The sequence below is a fragment of the Nomascus leucogenys genome, chromosome 10 (assembly GCF_006542625.1).
Source record: "Nomascus leucogenys isolate Asia chromosome 10, Asia_NLE_v1, whole genome shotgun sequence".
NCBI lineage: Eukaryota > Metazoa > Chordata > Mammalia > Primates > Hylobatidae > Nomascus > Nomascus leucogenys.
The window spans coordinates 50,990,303-51,009,989 of record NC_044390.1 but is presented as its reverse complement, the minus strand read 5'-3'; the positions used below and the strand labels follow the sequence as shown (position 1 = coordinate 51,009,989).

Below are 19,687 nucleotides of genomic sequence, written 5' to 3'. Positions count from 1 at the left end.
CAGGTCATGGCTGGCAAAATGGGGACCAAGTTTATCTACTCAGATGTGAATCCCAAGACTTTAAGCTGTCCTCTGGTTTCCTTCCTGGCTGAAGATCTATGCAGATGTTCCTATGTGCCTGATCTGAAGAGCAAAATTTCAATAGAAGTGTCATCTATGGTAAAAACAAGGCAGGCAATTAATCTTTTTTTAGCTTGGCTGCTGGACACTGTTTGCAGAGCCACATTCAGATTAATGAGGAGCTGTTTGATGAGTCTAACTCCTCCATCTCTTTGGAAAAAGAGCAGGTGCCCTACACCACTAACCTTGGCCAGCACTGGGTTGTGGTGAGAGCAGGCACCTAGAGGTCTCTATAGATATGAACCTGAGAAGACCAGGACAGGCCCAGGTCCCAGAACAAAATATGGAAACTCTCTGACCTCTCTCCTAGGGCCTTCCCAGGAGTGACTCATAGTCCTGTTTCAATACAATCTGGCCTTCATTCATCCCAGTGGCAACTTGGTTAGGTGGAAAGTCTCTGTTCACATACTTGTAGAAATATTAGAGAAAAGGCTTTCATCTTGTTTTCACTTTACATTAGGCCATGAGCATTTTTGCATGTTGCTACAGTTTGTATTGTTTTAACTCCCCACCCCAGGTATCTCCTGTGGCATGCAGCTTCAGTCCTACAGAACCTCTCCAAAACTTAAAAGCCAACACTATTACTAGGGAAGTTTTTATGCAAAAATAGGGGAATGTGTTGTACAAAAAAAGAACTCAAGAACTGATCCCCATATCCCATCAGGGAAGGAGGTGTGCACGCACACGTCTTTATAATATTCCATAAGGGAGGCTCTTCCCCACAGTGGTTTAGCCTTTCAGTGCTCACGCAGCCCGGTATAACATGCTATTTCCACGTCAGTCATGCTGCAGAGAATATTGTGTGTGTGTGTACTAATAGGCTGTAATCGTTTGCTAGGACTGCCATAACACAGCATTACAGAATGAAGGGCCTTAAAAACAGCAATTTAGTTTCTTGCAGTTCTGGAAATTAGAAATCTAACAGAGGTTGGTGGAATGACTTCTCCAAGCCTCTCCTTGGCTTGTAGATGGCTGTCTTCTAACTCTGTGTTAACAGAATCTTCTCTTGTGTCTTTACTACCTCCTCTTATAAGAACCCGTTACATTTAATTAGGTCCCATGCCAATGAACCCACAACCTTAATTACCTCTTTAATGACCCCATGTCCAATCTGAAGCAATGCTCTTTTTGCCTTTGTAAAGGAAGTTTGTCTGTGGCAAATGAATAAATGGCAGAATTTTACTTCATGGGGTCAGTACAAAAAAGGGAGGTGTGCAGGGGATTTAAGGCCACTTCCCTTATGTTGGGAACTCTACTGTCAACATCTGAAGGGCCGCTCATGAACAGAAGAGTTATAGTTATTCTTTTTTTTTTTTTGAGGTGGAGTCTCTGCTGCCCATCCCCAGTTATGTATGCATCAGAGCTCTTCTCCTTTTTTTTTTGTTTGTTTGTTTTGTTTTGTTTTGTGAGACAGAGTCTCGCTCTGTTGCCCAGGCAGGAGTGCAGTGGCGCGATCTCAGCTCACTGCAAGCTCCACCTCCTGGGTTCACGCCTTTCTCCTGCCTCAGCCTCCTGAGTAGCTGGGACTACAGTCACCCACCACCACCACACCCAGCTAATTTTTTTGTGTGATCTTGGCTCACTGCAACCTCTGCCTCCCAGGTTCAAGCGATTCCCCTGCCTCAGCCTCCCGAGTAGCTAGGACTACAAACGTGTGCCACCACTCCCGGCTAATTTTTTTTTATTTTTTTATTTTAGTAGAGACCATGTTGACCAGGATGGTCTTGATCTCCTGACCTTGTGATCTGCCCGCCTCGGCCTCCCAAGACAATTCTTTTAGCTGGTCTTTGTCCTTCATACAGACATAAAAGAGGTCCCTGGGTGCTGAAAGACGGGCCTCAGGCCCACTTAGACATTTTGGAAGGCTGTGGTTAGGCTCCATTCACTAAGTACATGTATATTAAGCACTTAACTTGCGCAGTCCCTTTTGTAGCTGCTTGGCATAATTCAATGAAGAAGGCAGATGATCACAGGGCCTCAATTCTATCTGAAGAGTTAAACACAGTAAGTATCATCAGGAGGTCCACTGAATATTAAATGGTGATGTCCTCATGGCCTGCTCTCCTGGTTCTTAGGCTTTTTAAAAAATCCAGAGTAGTCATTCTATTATTGTTCAACACTTAACATACACACTCATAAACAAAAGATTCTGCATGGAAACATAAGTTGTGCTATAAGTATTTCATAAAAAGTTAAATTCAACATTCATCAACTACTATTGATGCTTCTTAAGAATTTATTTCTGGCCGGGCGCGGTGGCTCACGCCTGTAATCCCAGCACTTTGGGAGGCCGAGGCGGGCGGATCACGAGGTCAGGAGATCGAGACCATCTTGGCTAACATGGTGAAACCCCGTCTCTACTAAAAATACAAAAAAATTAGCTGGGCATGGTGGCGGGCGCCTGTAGTCCCAGCTACTCGGAGAGGCTGAGGCAGGAGAATGGCATGAACCCGGGAGGCGGAGCTTGCAGTGAGCCAAGATCGTGCCACTGCACTCCAGCCTGGGTGAGAGAGCCAGACTCCATCTCAAAAAAAAAAAAAAAAAAAAAAAAAAAAAAAGAAATATATGGCTTTTGATTATATGCCTGTGTAATTTTCATAATAACCATCTTAATGACTATATAATTAGAAGAAAAATAATAAAAAGGTAACCTATGGAAACAATATTCTCCAACGCATTTGAAGTTTAAAGTCACTAAGGATAAGAGTCACTAGAGATGCCATTCCACTAAATAGTATGTTGTTACTGTCTGTTACCTAGAAACTAGAGTAAGGTAAAATAGGTTAATGTTGGTGGCAGGATAACACCTAATTCAATGCACAACTGTCTTAACACATTAAAGACAATTTTGTTTTATTAAAACGAATGAAGTTCACACAGTCTAAGAAAAGCATTACAAAATCCACTATATTATATTAATGTGCAATCGGTAAAACAATTGACTAAAATTTGAATAATGCACAAGACTATTACTCTGAACATCTATCTCATGCAGCACTTACAACAGTTTTATAAGTCAACCACAAAAGTTACTCTGTGTAGACTTTCTTCACACACCTCACATTTCAGTGTCCTCAATCTTCTGTTGAAAAGGACATAAATGATATCCTAATATAGAACCTCTCAAACCCCAAGCAGCAGAAATTGACCACATGCTTTCACACAGACACTAGGAATAAAGACACAGCATCAAGTAATTTGAGAGTTCAATTACATCAAAATTTGCCTTTGTAAAAATCTAAAATTCTTTCAATGCAAAAACAGTGTACTTTGAATATAATTGTCTCAAACTGTTCATCTCCTATTCCCGTTTAGCCTAACTAAATTATGTTAACTTTGAATTATTCTTTATAATCAATACCCTGATTTAGAGTAACATTGAAATTGTTAGCGTCTTAGTGGTTTCTACTGTGAATTTTCTGATGTTCATTTAGACTTGATTTTTGATTAATTTTTTATATTCATTGTATCTGTTAAATGCTTTCATATAAACTCTCTAGCATTTTCTAAGGTGTACTTTTGAAACAATTTTTTTCATATTCATTACAGTTATAGGGTTTCTTTCCAATATAAATTCTCTAAAATTGAATAAAATTTGAGCAACTGTTAGAGGGTTACCCTTCAGCATAAATTCTCCTATGTACAACAAAATCTGTAACATAAGTCAAAGTATTGCACCAATCTTTATATTTGTAATGTTTTTCTTCAGTATAAAAACTCTTATGTACTCTAAGGCTTATATTTTTGAAGTCTTTCCACATACAAATGTAGTGTATCCCTATCATTACACCTTGTGCACTCTAAGACGTTTATTTGGTGATATCTTTCCACAGATCAATGTAATGTGTATCATTACACTTATATTGCTTTTATCTAGCACAAAACCTCTGATGAGTAAGTTCACAGTAGTTATCAAATGCTTTGCCACATTCTTTAAAATCAGAATTTTTCTCAGTATGAATTTTCTTCTGTGCAATAAGGTGTGAGCAATGGTTGAAGACATTCCCCACATTCTTCACATTTGTAGTGTTTCTCTCCAGTATGAATTATCTTGTGATTTCAATGGCTTGAGCAAGATTTAAGGACTTTGCCACATTGTTTGCATTTGTAGGATTTTTCTTTAGTAAAAATTCTTATGTAGTAAGGTTTGAGCAGTGATTAAAAGCTTCTCCACATTTTTTATACTTGCAGGATTTCTCTCCTCTTTGAACTCTCTTATGTTCATTAAGATGTGAGCACCGTTTAAAAGCTTTGCCACATTCTTCACATTTATAGCGTTTGACAGCAGTATGAATTTTCTTATGTCTAGTAAGGTGTGAGCACCGATTAAAGGCTTTTCCACATTCTTCACAGTTGTAAGGTTTCTCTCCAGTGTGAATTCTCTTATGTTCAGTAAGGATTGAGGACCAGTTAAAAGCTTTGCCACATTCTTCACATTTGTAGGGTTTCTCTCCAGTGTGAATTCTCTTGTGTTTCGTAAGGTATGAGAACCTCTTAAAGACTTTGTCACATTTTTCACATTTGTAGGGTTTCTCTCTGCTATGAATTACCTTATGTTCAGTAAGAATCGATGATGAGTTAAAAGCTTTGCCACATTCTTCACATTTATAGGGTTTCTCTCCCGTATGGGTTCTCTCATGGACAGTAAGTAGTGAGCAGTGGTTAAAGGCTTTCCCACATTCTTTACATTGGTAGGGTTTCTTTCCAGTGTGAATTGTCTTATGTTTGGTGAGATGTGAGTGCCGGTTAAATGCTTTGCCACATTCTTCACATGTATATGGCTTTTCTCCAGTATGAATTTTCTTATGTCTAACAAAGGGCGAACACCAGTGAAAGGCTTTTCCACATTCTTCACATTTGTAGGGTTTCTCACCAGTATGGATTCTCTTATGTTTAGTAAGACTCGAGCACCAGTTAAAAGCTTTGCCACATTCTTCACATTTGTATGGTTTCTCTCCAGTGTGAATTCTCTTATGTTTAGTAAGGTATGAGAACCACTTAAAGGTTTTGCCACATTCCTCACACATGCAGAGTTTCTCTTCGGTATGAATTATCTTATGATAAGAAAGGCCTGAGTGCGATTTAAAGACTTTGCCACATTGTATACATTTGAAAAGTTTCTCTGTAGTATGTCTTATGTTTTGTCTATTTAGATTTGATGATTTACTAAAGGCTTTCACACATTTATTATATGGGAAAATTTTGCTAGGTAGAGTTGACAAACATTGGTTAAGTCCATTATAACTTTTTTCTTGATCCTTATACTCACCCACATTTTCCCCACCTTTCCTTAAATGTAAATCCTCAAGTCCACAGCTTCCATATCTTCTCAGTATCACTTTTTGGAATGAATCTTTCATGCCCTGTTCTGGCAAAAAGTCTTCAGGGTAATGAGAAGATATAGCTGAAATATAAAATTAACAAAATATCCCACTTGTTATTTTCAGACTCAGATACACATACTTTACGAATCTAATATACAAAATTAATAAAAGGACAGGATGACTTACTAGATGCAGCTGGGAAACACTCACTCCAAGGAGAGAAAACAAAATGTTGAGTAAAACATCATATTTTAAACAGATCTTTTGAGAGAAAACTTAATTCAGAGGTAATGCAGACACTGTGGTTGAAGAGGAAGATGGGAAGCTTGCTCAAAGTCACTGGGCACCAGGACTGGCTCCTAGATCCAGACCAGTCTTAAGGAAGGGATATGTGAAGAAACCCCATGGCAACACAGTCTAGCCACGGACCGCTGAGATTTTCACTTTGGTTCCCTTCTCCTTGAAAGGCATTTCCCAGCTAAATCTAGTCTGAGCTCCTCATTATAGAATCTCATATGATCCCTACACATCTGTGAACTGGCAGAGGGAGCCACATGGAGAATAGGCAGAGGCACAGCTTAAACTCTTGTGGAAATCTGAAGTTTTCACTGTGCTGTGCAGCTGTAGCTGACCATAGGTGCCCATCCTCCGAGGTTCTGCATCTTGCACTGAGGGGATCCATCTCCTGCTGTCTGCCAGGCTGAGAGAGAGCAGGGTTGTAGCTATCATGGGACTGAGGTGAATCTGATCCATGCACCATTTTGCCTGCTGGCACCTTCCAAGATGACCTACCTGGCTGCTCCTGCAGAAGGGTGCCCACAGCACAGCATGCACTTACATCACAGATGTTGTGTACATCACAGATGCTTGACCCCAAAGGGCCAGAGGACAAATCCATGGGCCCAGTGCCAACTGCCCAGGTCTTCAGCACACTGCCTAATAATATCAAGCTGATATGTGTGGTCTGAGCTTAAGTGGGGTAGAAGCCCACACTGTCAGCACACAGAGAAGAGTGTGGCATGGGATCATCAGCCAGCATGGGAGCTGAGTTCCCCTTCGTTCACATGAATAAACTGGGAAGGGTGTGGCCAGATGACCAGCCATGGTTTCCATCCCAGGAAGCCTAGCAGCCTAGAACATCTGGAAGAACTCAGCAATTTCAATGCAGATGGCTTGGGACAAGCCTAGCCAATTCAGCCTGCTCCCAGGGAAGACACTGGAGACAGACCTGCTGAGTTGGGGGACCACAAGCTGGGTGGGCCCCACAGCCATCTGCTGGACTAAAAATCCTGGGCTGCAGGTGCAATACTGGTTGCAAACCCATGGTGCAACTGCCCTGCCTGGTGTTCCATCCTTGAGCCACTGCATCACCAAATGACTCACAGACACATTCCATAACCCATCCTTACTTTTGCAAGCAAAGGAGAACAGCAGGACCCCTGATAAATATGGGTCTCCTGGTGACCTAAAAGTGTGAACTGTCCCTAAGGAAGGGGGAAGCACAGACCACCAAAGCCCTCCTTGGAGCAAAAGAATTGGGTGCAGTGCCAGAAGATGAAGGGAATATCACCAAGGCCCCAAAATAAATTTGGAAAAGAAAATAATCTTTCACACACTATCTTCCCTCCCCAGAGCACTCTTAAGTGCCATCTACTTGGACTGCAGCCTGAATTACACCACCAAACAAGAATACATTGCTTCAACATGAAGCACTCTATGAAATCCACTGCAGGAACTTATCTACAACCAAGGGACATAGACAGAGCCTCTGCCCTCTGAAAACAACCTTAAAGGACACCGACTAATTATACACAACATACACCACAGCCAAACCCTCAAGGAAAAAAAGGAAATAAAAAAATTTTAAAGCCCCATCCAAATGACAGAAAATTCAAAAGGAAAAGAAGCACCAGCTCCCTCAGATGAGAAAGCAAAAGAACGCTGGCAATACAGAAAGCCAGAGAGTTTCGTTACCTCAAAAGGATCTCACTAGTTCCTTTGAAAGAACCAAACACAACTTTCAAAATTGAAAATTTTACTACAGGACTTTCAAAATGCAATGGAAAGTCTTAAAAACAGAATAGACTAAGCAGATGAAAGTATTTCAGAGCTCAGAGACTACTCCTTTTTATCAACCCAGTCAGAAGATAGTAAAGAAAAAAGAATTCACTACAAACAAACAAAGCTTCTGAGAAATACGGAATTATGTAAAGGGGTCAAACTTATGACTCATTAGTATTCCTGAGAGAGAAGGAAAAAAAGTAACCAACTTGGAAAACATACTTAAGGATATAATCTATGAAAAATTTTCCCATCTTGCTAGAGAGGTTGACATAAAGATACAAGAAATTCAAGGAACTCCTTTGAGATACTATATAAGACAACCATCCTCAAGGCACATAGTATTTAGACTTTCCAAGGTCAACATGAAATAAAAAAATAAAAGGCAACTAGAGAAAAGGGCCATATTACCTAAAAAATGAATACTATCAAACAGTAGACCTCCCCACAGAAACCTTACAATCTGGAAGATATTGGGGGCCTGTTTTTAACATTTTTAAAGAAAGAGGCCGGGTGCAGTGGCTCACGCCTGTAATCCGAGCATTTTGGGAGGCCAAGGTGGGCAGATCACCTGAGTTCAGGAGTTCAAGACCACCCTGGGCAACATGGTGAAAGCCTGCCTCTATTAAATACAAAACATTAGCCTGGCATGGTAGCACGCACCTGTAGTCCCAGCTACTCAGGAGGCTGAGGCACGAGAATTGCTTGAGCCCTGGAGGCGGAGGTTGCAGTGAGCTGAGATTGCACCACTGCACTCCAGGCTGGGCCACAGAGCGAGACTCCATCTCAACAACAACAAAAAAAAAGATTAAAAAAAAAAAAGAAAGAAATTCCAATCAGGAATTTTATGTTCCAGCAAACTAAGTTTCATAAGCAAAGGAGGAATAAAATATTTCTCAGACAAGCAATCACTAAGTGAATTAACTACCACTAGACTGGCATCACAAGGTGCTTAAGAGTGTTCTAAATATGGATATGGAAGAATGATACCTACTACCACAAGAACACACATAAGTACCTAGCCCAAAGACCCTACAAAGCAACTGCACAATCAAGACTACAGAGCACATGAAGGGAACAAAAACTAAGATATCAATATTAACCTTGAACACAGCAGTCTAAATGCTCCACTTAAAAGACACAAAGTGGTGGCCAGGCACAGTGGCTCATGCTTGTAATCCCAGTGCTTTGGGAGGCTGCGGCAGGTGGATCACCTGAGGTCAGGAGTTTGAGACCAGCCTGGCCACCATGGTGAAACCCCATCTCTACTAAAATACAAAAATTAGCCAGGAGTGGTGGCACATGCCTGTAATCCCAGGTACTCAGGAGGCTGAGGCAGGAGAATCACTTGAACCCGGGAGTCGGACGTTTCAGTAAGCTGATATCGCGCCTGCACTCCAGCCTGGGTGACAGATCGAGACTCCGTCTCAAAAAAAAAAAAAAATTTTAAAAATTGGCCAGTGCCGTGGCTCACCCCTGTAATCCCAGCACTTTGGGAGGCCGAGGCGGGCAGATCACGAGGTCAAGAGATCAAGACCATCCTGGCCAACATGGTGAAACCCTGTCTCTAATAAAAATACAAAAATTAGCCAGGCGCGGTGGTGCGCACCTGTAGTCCCAGCTACTATGGATGCTGAGGCAGGAGAATTGCTTGAATCCGGGAGGCAGAGGTTGCAGTAAGCCGAGATCGCGCCACTGCACTCCAGCCTGGGCGACAGAGCAAGACTCCGTCTCAAAAGAAAAAAAAAGTGGTCAAAGGACATGGTCATTTCTCAAAAGACATAAAAGAAGCCAAGAAACATGAAAAAACGAGATAAAAAGGGAAAAAAAGAAGGACAAACAGCAACAAAAATCAAAACAATCAATAAAATGGCAACAGTAACCCTTCTCTATCAGAAAATTAAATATTCATGGTTCATGGAATAAACTTCCCAATCAAAAGACATAAACTGGTATAAAAACAAGATTCAACTACATTCTTTTTACAAGATATTCACTTTCAGTCTGAAGAAGACAATAGACTAAAGAATGGTACAAGTCATTCTATTAGAATGTTAACCAAATGAGAAGAAACTAGGTCAAAATTACATAAGGCAAAATACATTTTAGGTCAAACCCTGTTATAAAATATACTGCAGTCAAAATTCTCACAAGAGACAAAGAAGGACATTAAATAATAATAAAAAGATTAATTTACTAGAAAACTATAACATATATATGATCATCAGGGTTCCCAAATATATAAAGTAAACATTAACAAAATTGAAGAAATACACAGCAATATACTAATAGTAAGATATTTCAATATCCCACTTTCAGTAATAAGTTATAAAGCAAGGTAGAATATTAAATACAAGAACAGAGGACTTCAAAGCACTCTAAAAATGACACCTAGCGGACATATAGCAAACACTCCACACAGCAGCAGAATACACAATCTTCTCCATAGCTCACAACACATTCTCTTGGATATATCACTTGTTAGAGCACAAAGCCATTCTTAGCAAACTTTTTTTTTTTTTTGAGACTGAGTTTCGCTCTTGTTGCCCAGGCTGGAGTGCAATGGCACGATCTCGGCTCACCACAACCTCATCTCTTGGGTTCAAGCGATTCTCCTGCCTCAGCCTCCCTAGTAGCTGGGACTACAGGCATGTGCCACCACATCCAGCTAATTTTGTATTTTTAGTAGAGATGGGGGTCTCTCCATGTTGGTCAGGCTGGTCTCGAACTCCCAACTTCAGGTGATCCGCCTGCATCGGCCTCCCAAAGTGCTGGGATTGCAGGTGTGAGCCACCACACCTGGCCTAGCAAACTTTTAAAAATGGATATCTTATAGACTATTATTATGACCAAAATGGAATGAAACTAAAAATTAGTAATAGAAAAAAATCCACAAATATATGGAAATTAAGCACACTCTTAAGCATGCTCATGTTCAAGGATTAGAAGAATTAATACTGTACAACATCTTTACAGTGCCCAAAGTAATGTTCAGATTCAATGCAATCCCCTTCAAATTCCCAATTTCATTTTTTGCAGGAATAAAAAAGCAATGCCCAACTCAAATAAAATCTCAAGAGACCATGGAGAGCTAAATAATCTTTAAAATGAAGAAAGGTGTTGGAAGCATCACACTTCCTGATTTCAAAACACATGACAAAACTACAGTAATAAATGAAGTTTAGTACTAGCATAAAGGCAGACAATTAGACCAATGAAACTGAATGTAGCACAGATATTATCTTTCATGTATATGGTCAAATAGTTACTTGCACACCCATATTAATTGTAGCATTATTCAAAAAAATCAATAGGTGAAAGAAACCCAAACTTCTCTCACCAAATGAATAGAAAAATACAATTTATAATATACAAATAATGGAATAATACTCAGCTTTTAAAAAGCAGAAAATTGGGTCAGGTGTGTAGGCTCATGCCTGTAATCCCAGCACTTTGGGAGGCCAAGGTGGGCGGATCACAAAGTTAGGAGATCCAGACCATCCTGGCCAACATGGTGAAACCTCGTCTCTAATAGAATACAAAAAAAAAAATTAGCCGGGCGTGGTTGCACGTGCCTGTAGCCCCAGCTACTAGGGAGGCTGAGGCAGGGGAATCGCTTGAACCCGGGAGGCAGAGGTTGCAGTGGGCCAAGATCACGCCACTGCACTCCAGCCTGGCGACAGAGCGAGACCCCATCTCAAAAAAAAAAAAAAAAAAAAAAAAAAAAAAGCAGGAAATCTTCTAACATGTACGATAAAGATAAATCTGATGGCATGATAAGTAAAATAAGCCAGCCATAAAAAGACAGGATTGTATAAATCCATTTATATAAGACATCTAAAGTAGTTATACTCAGAAACAAAATAGAGAGGTGTTTGTAAAGGGTCAGTCAATGGGGAAAATGAGTAGTTTCATGTATGCTGAGTTTGAGTTTCCCAAGATAAAAACATGTGGAGATATACTGCATGACAATGTCAATATACCCAACACAAAAGAACCGTATAACTGAAAATATTTAAGATTCTAAATTTTATGTTCTGTATTTTGTACAATTAAAAACAAACAATTGCACCTAAAAGAAATACAGTTATAAAGCTTTTCAAAAATCACCTTCAAATCACAAGTGTTTCTCTCACAAAAAGAAAATATACATTCACCAACGAACAGATGTTGAAATTACAACAATTTTCATGACTCATCATCTAAACAGGATAAAACCATCATTGATGACCAACAAAAATGTAAATATAAGAGTCACAAACAAAATGGGGTAATACTTATTCAGTCAAACAGAGATAATTAAATTGGCAATAAACATACGGCTGATTCATATTTGACTTGTGCCTCACACTGTCTTAAAATGTACAGAGCTGAATACTGTCATACAAAATTATAATATATGAATAAAAACTAAAAAATATAATGAATGTCAAATGGCCTATTATAAAAACTAACAAATAAATATAAAATTGCAATGCAAAATTAAAAGAAACTATAACCCATAAAATTCTGAATAAACATAGTGGACTACTGATGAAGAATCCTTCTAGATAGCTATAATTTTCAACCATGACTGGCTATCCATAAAAAGCATACGTTTTTGAATCAAGAGCATACAGTTAGAGCATTAATGTTTCACAGAAACCCCATTATAATTATTCATAAAAAGCTTTGAGAAAATAATTTAAGAAATAAGCACTTACATAATACTAGAGAAACTTATTAATATGTTGCTCTTCTTTTTACACAAAATGGTAAGGCTGTAATGTAGCCTGCAGAAGCAAACAAAAGACTTACATCTTTTACTGTAAGAACAATATAAATATTGGAAAATACGGTATAAAACACTGATTATGAATTAGGAATAAATTATGCTATCATTCAGATAAACGTTGAGGAATACAGATGAAAATGCAAAGAAAGCTTTTTACATGCAGGCAACTTAATTATACAAACTAGCCTGGGCATGGTGGCTCATGCCTGTAACCCTAGCACTTTGGGAAGCTGAGGCGGGTGGATCGCTTGAGCTCAGGAGTTCAACACCAGCCTAGACGACATGGTGAAACTCCGTCTTTAGAAAGAATACAAAAATTAGCCAGGCGTGGTGGCACTCGCCTGTACTGTCAGCTACTTGGGGGGCTGAGTCAGTCTATAGAGCCAGTCTATAAATTTCCAAATGTCATCCAGAGATCACAGGGCATAGAGAAAAGACAGGAAAAAATATTCCTTTAAAGGAATAAAATGGCTCTTCGGAAATCAATTTTTAAGAAATGAAGATCTTTGTATTATCTGACAGGGAATTCAAAATAATCATTTTAAACATGTTCAATGAGCAAAACCAGAATGTAGACAACTAACTGAATCAAGAAAATAGTGCATGAAGAAATGATATATCAACAGAGATTTGAAAAACTATTAGAAGTATTTTTCAAAAAAACAAAAATTGTGGAGCTGAACACTATAACTAAGTTAAAAAAATTATTACAGAGCCACAACAAATAACTTAATGAGGTAATAGATGGTATCAGCAAATTAAAGACATTTCACTTATAAATATTGAGTCATAAAAGCAAAAAAATACTGCCAACAAAGAAAATTTTACCTGGAAAAATTTACCTCTAGAATAAGGATAAAAAATAAAGACTTTATAAGATAAACAAAAGCTGTCAGTCTTTGTCACCATGTGTATAGTTCTACAAGAAATGGTAAAGTAAATATATATACAGATCTACAATTCTCTACTATAATAATGATGCATAAAACTGAAAATCTTGCCATAGAATTTAATAAACCAAAACACAAATTTGCATAAATCTGTTAATATGAAATAATATAATGTGACACTAATAACAAAGGATATAAAAAGGTATAGTTTTATATTCAACTGAAGTAAAGATGTTATGAGATTTAAGCATATTGTTATGTTTCATAAACTCTCATTTTTCAAGGTGATCACAAAAATACCTATAGAAGATATGCAAAAGAAAATGAAAAAGGAATCAAAGTATGCCACTACAAAATTAACAAAACAAAAACAAAGGCAGTAAGAGAGGAAATGAGGGAAAACGTATTTATGACAAGCACAGAAAGTAATCGAAAACAAAATGCTACTAGTAATTTCATTTCTTCCTGGTATTATTTTAAATATGAACAGATTGAACCCTTTAAAAAAGTAAAACAGCTGAATGAGTTAAAAACAAAATCTTACAATATGCGTCTTTAGGGGACTCATTTTAGTTTTAAGGAGACAAACAGGCTGAAAGTGACAGGATACAAAAATATATTCCATGCAAACAGTAAGCTCAAGTGGGTAGGGTGGCCATAGTTAGACAAAATCCACTTTAAGTAAAAAACTGTTACAAATGATAAAGATTGGTATTATATAATGGCAAAATGGATCCATTTACCGGGAATCTATAACACATGTAACTGTTATATAACAGTTATATAACTATAACACATAGCACTCTCAAATATATAAAACAAATATTGACAGAAGTTAAGCAAGAAATACATAGCAGCACAATAATTATAGACTTCAAGGCCTCATTCTCAATCATGAATATAAAAAAATCAGATACATCAATAAGAAAATAAAAAACTTAAAACATTACAGACCAATTAGACCTAAGAGACAAATACAGAACGCTCCAGTTAAAAGCAGCAGAATACATATATTCTCAATTACACACAGAGCATTCTGTTAGGACACATAACAAGTCTTAATAAATTTAAGGAGACTGAAATCATACAGTGTGTATTTTCTGACCAAAATGGAATGAAACTAGAAATCAGAAGCAGAAGTAAAACTGTAAATCCAAAAAATGTGGAAATTAAACCCATCAAACATATTCTTGCTCAAGGATCAGATAATTTCATTTTGTTAAGATGTCAACATGCACAGCCACGTACAAATTCAATGTAATATCTATCAAAATCTCCATGGTAGTTTTTTTTTTTTTTTTTTTTTTTGCAGAAATATATTTAAGATTCTCAAATTCTTTTTTTTTTTTTTTGAGACGGAGTCTCGCTCTGTCGCCCAGGTTGGAGTGCAGTGGCGCAATCTCGGCTCACTGCAAGCTCCGCCTCCCGAGTTCACGCCATTCTCCTGCCTCAGCCTCTCCCAGTAGCTGGGACTACAGGTGCCCGCCACCACGCCAGGCTAATTTTTTGTATTTTTAGTAGAGACGGGGTTTCACCGTGGTCTCGATCTCCTGACCTCGTGATCCGCCCACCTCGGCCTCCCAAAGTGCTGGGATTACAAGCGTGAGCCACCGCGCCCGGCCAAGATTCTCAAATTCTTTTAGGAGCTATAACTAGCAAAACATCCTTTTAAAAGAACAACAAAGAGGTATTACACTTCCTGGTTTTATAACACATTTCCCAAAGCTATAAAGATAGAAATAATGTGGTATTAGCACAAAGAAAAACAAATGGATGATAAAACAAAATAGAGAGCTCAGAATTAAGCACATGTGTACATGATCAAATAACCTTACATAAGATTGCTATGGCCACACAATGGGGAAGAAAATAGTTTTTTCAACAAATGATGTTGAAAACTGAGTATCTACATGAAAAAAATAAAGTTGAGCCCTTCCATTACACGCACCATATAAAAACAGTATTTAAAATGGATTAAATACTTGAACATAAAAATATAACAAACTTCCTAGATAAATATATGGGGGAAAATATGACATTGGACTTGGCACTAATTTCTTGTTATAAAAGACCAAGAATTTGATGTCATTTTCTTAGATCTGAAATCAAATGCTTAAGAAACAAATAATAGAGAAATGGGACTATATCAAACTTCAAAATTTCTGCACATCAAAGGAAAAATTTAGTGGGGTGAAAATGTCACTTAAGAAATGGGTGAAATATTTGAAAATCACATATTTGATAGGAGTTAATTTTCACAATATATAAACAATGTCTAAAACTCAACAATAAAAAGTGAGTAACTTGATTAAGAAATAGACAAATAATTGAACTGACATCTCTCCGAAGAAGATACATAAATGGCCTATAAGCATTTGAAAGGATGCTCAAGATTGCTACCTTTTAGACCAACACAAAGTAAAATCACAGTAAAATATTACCTCAAACCCATTAGGAGAGCCATTAACAACTGTAACCACCCCCCCTCCCAAAAAAATTGTTACGGACATGGAAAATTGAGAGGCCTTTTGAGCCGCTGGTAGGCAAAAATGATGCAGCTACTGTAAAAAACATACTATGAAGGTTTCTCAAAAAATTAAAAATGGTATTACTATATAATCCAGGAAACATGGAAAATCCTATTTGATACTGTTCTTGGCAGTTATTTTTTGGGGTATGACACCAAAAGCACAGCAACAAAAGCAAATATAAATAAGTGGGACTGCATCAAACTGAAAATTTTCTGCACAGCTGAAACAAGGAAACTTACAGGATAGAAAAAAATATTTGCAACCCATACGTCTGATAAGAAGTTAATATCCAGAATGTATAAGGAACTCATACAAATCAAAGGCAAAAACAATAATAAGAATGATAATAAGAACCAAACTGAAAAACAGACTGAATGGATAGATATTTTTCCAGTGAAGACAAAGAGCCAACAGGTATGAGAAAAGGACCTCAACATCACCAGTCATCAGGCAGGTGCAAACCAAAACAATGATAAAATACCACTTCACATTTGTTAGGATGTCTATTATCAAGAGACACATATATTTTTTGGGTGATGGATACCTTAAAAGCACTGACTTCACCACCATGCAATCTATCTGTGTAACAAAGTTGTACTTGTACCCCACAAATTCATACAAACAAAAAGAATAGGGCTGGGTATGGTGGCTCATGCCCGTAATCCCAGCATTTTGGGAATCTGAGGTAAGAGGACTGCTTGAGCCCAGGAGTTCAAGGCCAGCGCTAGCAACACAGTGAGACCCCTTCTCCAGCCCTAGCAACACAGTAAGACCCCTTCTCTTTAAAAAAAAAAAAAAAAAAGAAATTTTAAGCATAAAAACATTTTTAAAAAGAGATAAAAAGTGTTGACAAGTGTGTGAAGAAAAAAATCTTGTACACTGTTGGTGTGTTGTAAATTGGTAGAGTCATTATGAAAACCAGTATGGATGTTCTTTATAAAATAAAATTAGGCCAAGCATGGTGGCTCACACCCGTAATACCAGCACTTTGGGAGGCTGAGGCAGGCGGATCACGAGGTCAGGAGTTCAAGACCAGCCTGGCCAACATGATGAAACCCTGTCTCTACTAAAAATACAAAAATTAGCTGGGCGTGGTGACAGACGCCTGTAATCCAAGCTACTCAGGAAGCTGAGGCAGCAGAATCATTTGAACCCGGGAGGCAGAGGTTGCAATGAACTGAGATTGTGCCATTGCACTCCAGCCTGGGTGACAGGGTGAGACTCCGTCTCAAAAATAAATAAATTAATTAAATTAAATTAAATTAAAAAAAAAAATTCGGCCGGGCACGGTGGCTCACGCTTGTAATCCCAGCACTTTGGGAGGCTGAGGCGGGCGGATCACGAGGTCAGGAAATCGAGACCACGGTGAAACCCCGTCTCTACTAAAAATACAAAAAATTAGCCAGGCGTGGTGGCGGGCGCCTGTAGTCCCAGCTACTGGGAGAGGCTGAGGCAGGAGAATGGCGTGACCCCAGGAGGCGGAGCTTGCAGTGAGCCAAGATTGCGCCACTGCACTCCAGCCTGGGCGACACAGCGAGACTCCGTCTCAAAAAAAAAAAAAAAAAAAATCCATATAATCCAGCAATCCCACTTCTGTGTATGTAACCAAAGGAAATAAAATCAGTATTTCTAATATTTTCATCTCCATGTTCATTTCACAATTGCCAAGACATGAAAACAACCTGAATGTTTGTGGACACTGACTGGATAAAGAAAATATGGCATATATACACAATAGAGTATTATTCAGCCATAAAAAATCATGAAATCCTGTCAACATTTCAACAACATGGATGGACCTGGAAGACATTATGCTAAGTGAAATAAGCCAGACACAGAAAGAAAAATAATGCATGATCTCACCTCTATGGGTAATCTAAAAAGGATGAACTCATAGAAACAGAGAGTACAAAGCTGGTTGACCCAGTCTGGAAGTGGGGAAAATGGGAAGATGTTCGATGAGTACATACTTCCAGTCCTGAAATGAATAAGTTTTGGGGATCTAATGCATAGCATCACAGCTATAGTTAATCACAATGCTCTGTATCAGGGGTATCCAATCTTTTGGCTTCCCTGGGCCACACTGGAAGAATTGTCTTGGGCCATGCATAAAATACACTAACACTAATGATAGCTGATTAGCTTTAAAAAAATCTCATGTTTTAAGAAAGTTTACAAATTTGTGTTTGGCCACATTCAAAGCCATCTTGGACTGCATGCAGCCAGCAGGACATGAGTTGGACAAACGTGCTCCATATGCTTAAATTTTAATAAGACAGCAAGCCTTCGGTGTTCTCACTACAAAAGAAAACTCTGCATGGTGGCTTAATTCCAGCACTTTTGGAGGCCGAGGAGGGTGGATCACATGAGGCCAGGGGTTTGAGACCAGCCTGTAATCCCAGCTACTTGGGAGGGTGAGGCACAAGAATCACTTGAACCTGGGAGGCGGAGGTTGCAGTGAGCCGAGATTGCACCACTGCACTCCAGCCTGGGGGACAGAGTGAGACTCGTCTCAAAAAAGAAAAAAAAAACAAACAAAAAAACTCTGTGAGGTAACAGATGCATTCATTAACTTAACTGTATTAATCACTTCACAATGTTTACACATACAAAATCATTACACTTTACATAATAAAGTTATATACTTTTAATTTGTGAAAAGTAACCACATGGTCCACACACATATATGTGTGGGTATATTTGTGTGTATATGTATACACACCTCAACTAATATAGTTGAAGAATCTGGGAAAATAAAGTTTAAATTACCAATTTTAGTTCACACTAAAAATATAAAACGTAGAAATAAAATAACATTAGATTTTCTTATATTTAGGGAGATGCTTAGCATTATAACAAAATTACTGAGTAGGAAATTTTGTAGAATCACATTTGAAAATTCCATAAGGGGCTGGGCACGGTGGCTCAACGCCTATAATTCCAGCACTTTGGGAGACCGAGGCGGGTGGATCACCTGAGGTCAGGAATTCCAGATCAACCTGGCCAACATGGCGAAACCCTGTCTCTACTAAAATACAAAAAGTAGCTGGGCGTGGTGGTGCATGCCTGTAATACCAGCTACTTGGGTGGCTTAGGTGGGAGAATTGCTTGAACCCAGAAGGCAGAGGTTGCAGTGAGCCAAGATGGCACCATGCACTCCAGCCTGGGTGACAGAGTGAAACCCCGTCACAAAAAAAAAATTATTAAAAAAAAAAGAAAGAAAGAAACTTCATAAGAAATCATAAAGCAGAAAACATACCACATCTGTTTGTGGTGTTACTGGGATTTTGGAACCAAATACCGTTATCACGAATACTCTCACACATTTCAGACATAATACAAACAACGACAACAAAACCCAAAACCAAACCAAAACAAAACAAAAACCTTAAAAAATAGTTTAAAGGCCGGGCGTGGTGGCTCATGCCTGTAATCCCAGCACTTTGGGAGGCTGAGGTGGGTGGATCACCTGAGGTCGGGGGTTCAAGACCAGCCTCAACAACTTGGAGAAACCCCATCTCTACTAAAAATACAAAATTAGCTGGGCATGGTGGCACATGTAATCCCAGCTACTCGGGAGGCTGAGGCAGAAGAATCGCTTGAACCCAGGAGGCGGAGGTTATGGTGAGCCAAGATTGTGCCATTGCACTCCAGCCTGGGCAACACGAGTGAAACTCTCTCTCAAGAAAAAAAAAGAAAAAAATAGTTTAACATAGAGTTCCTCAAAAATACACACATATTTCTGTGTGCCCCAAGACAATGAAAGGGCAGTCAGATAATAAAGTCTCTTATAAGCCATGAAGAGGACTTTGGCTCTCACTGTAACCTCAAAGGAAGGTTACTTTTTAGGGAATTTAGGAGCATTAGACAGAAGATGCCTCTGTACAAGAGCAAGAAGAAACAATCACGCTCCTCAAAAATCATCTCCATTGGAGCAGAGCTTCTCAAATAACTTTTGAAGTCTGTCTTCCTTCTTGGCCTTTGGAG

The 19,687-nt window shown here is 38.7% G+C and overlaps 1 protein-coding gene across 2 annotated transcripts in view; it reads right to left on the bottom strand.

The window, feature by feature from the left end:
- Positions 1-2,954: 2,954 nt before the first annotated feature.
- Positions 2,955-19,687, bottom strand: part of ZNF682 (zinc finger protein 682) — a 33,939-nt gene continuing 17,206 nt past the window's right edge. For both annotated transcript variants that reach the window (XM_030820309.1, XM_030820310.1), the window contains exon 4: positions 2,955-5,524. In XM_030820309.1, the coding sequence (XP_030676169.1) occupies positions 4,254-5,524 (1,271 nt within the window). In that variant the 3' untranslated portion in view covers positions 2,955-4,253. The remainder of the gene's footprint in view (positions 5,525-19,687) is intronic.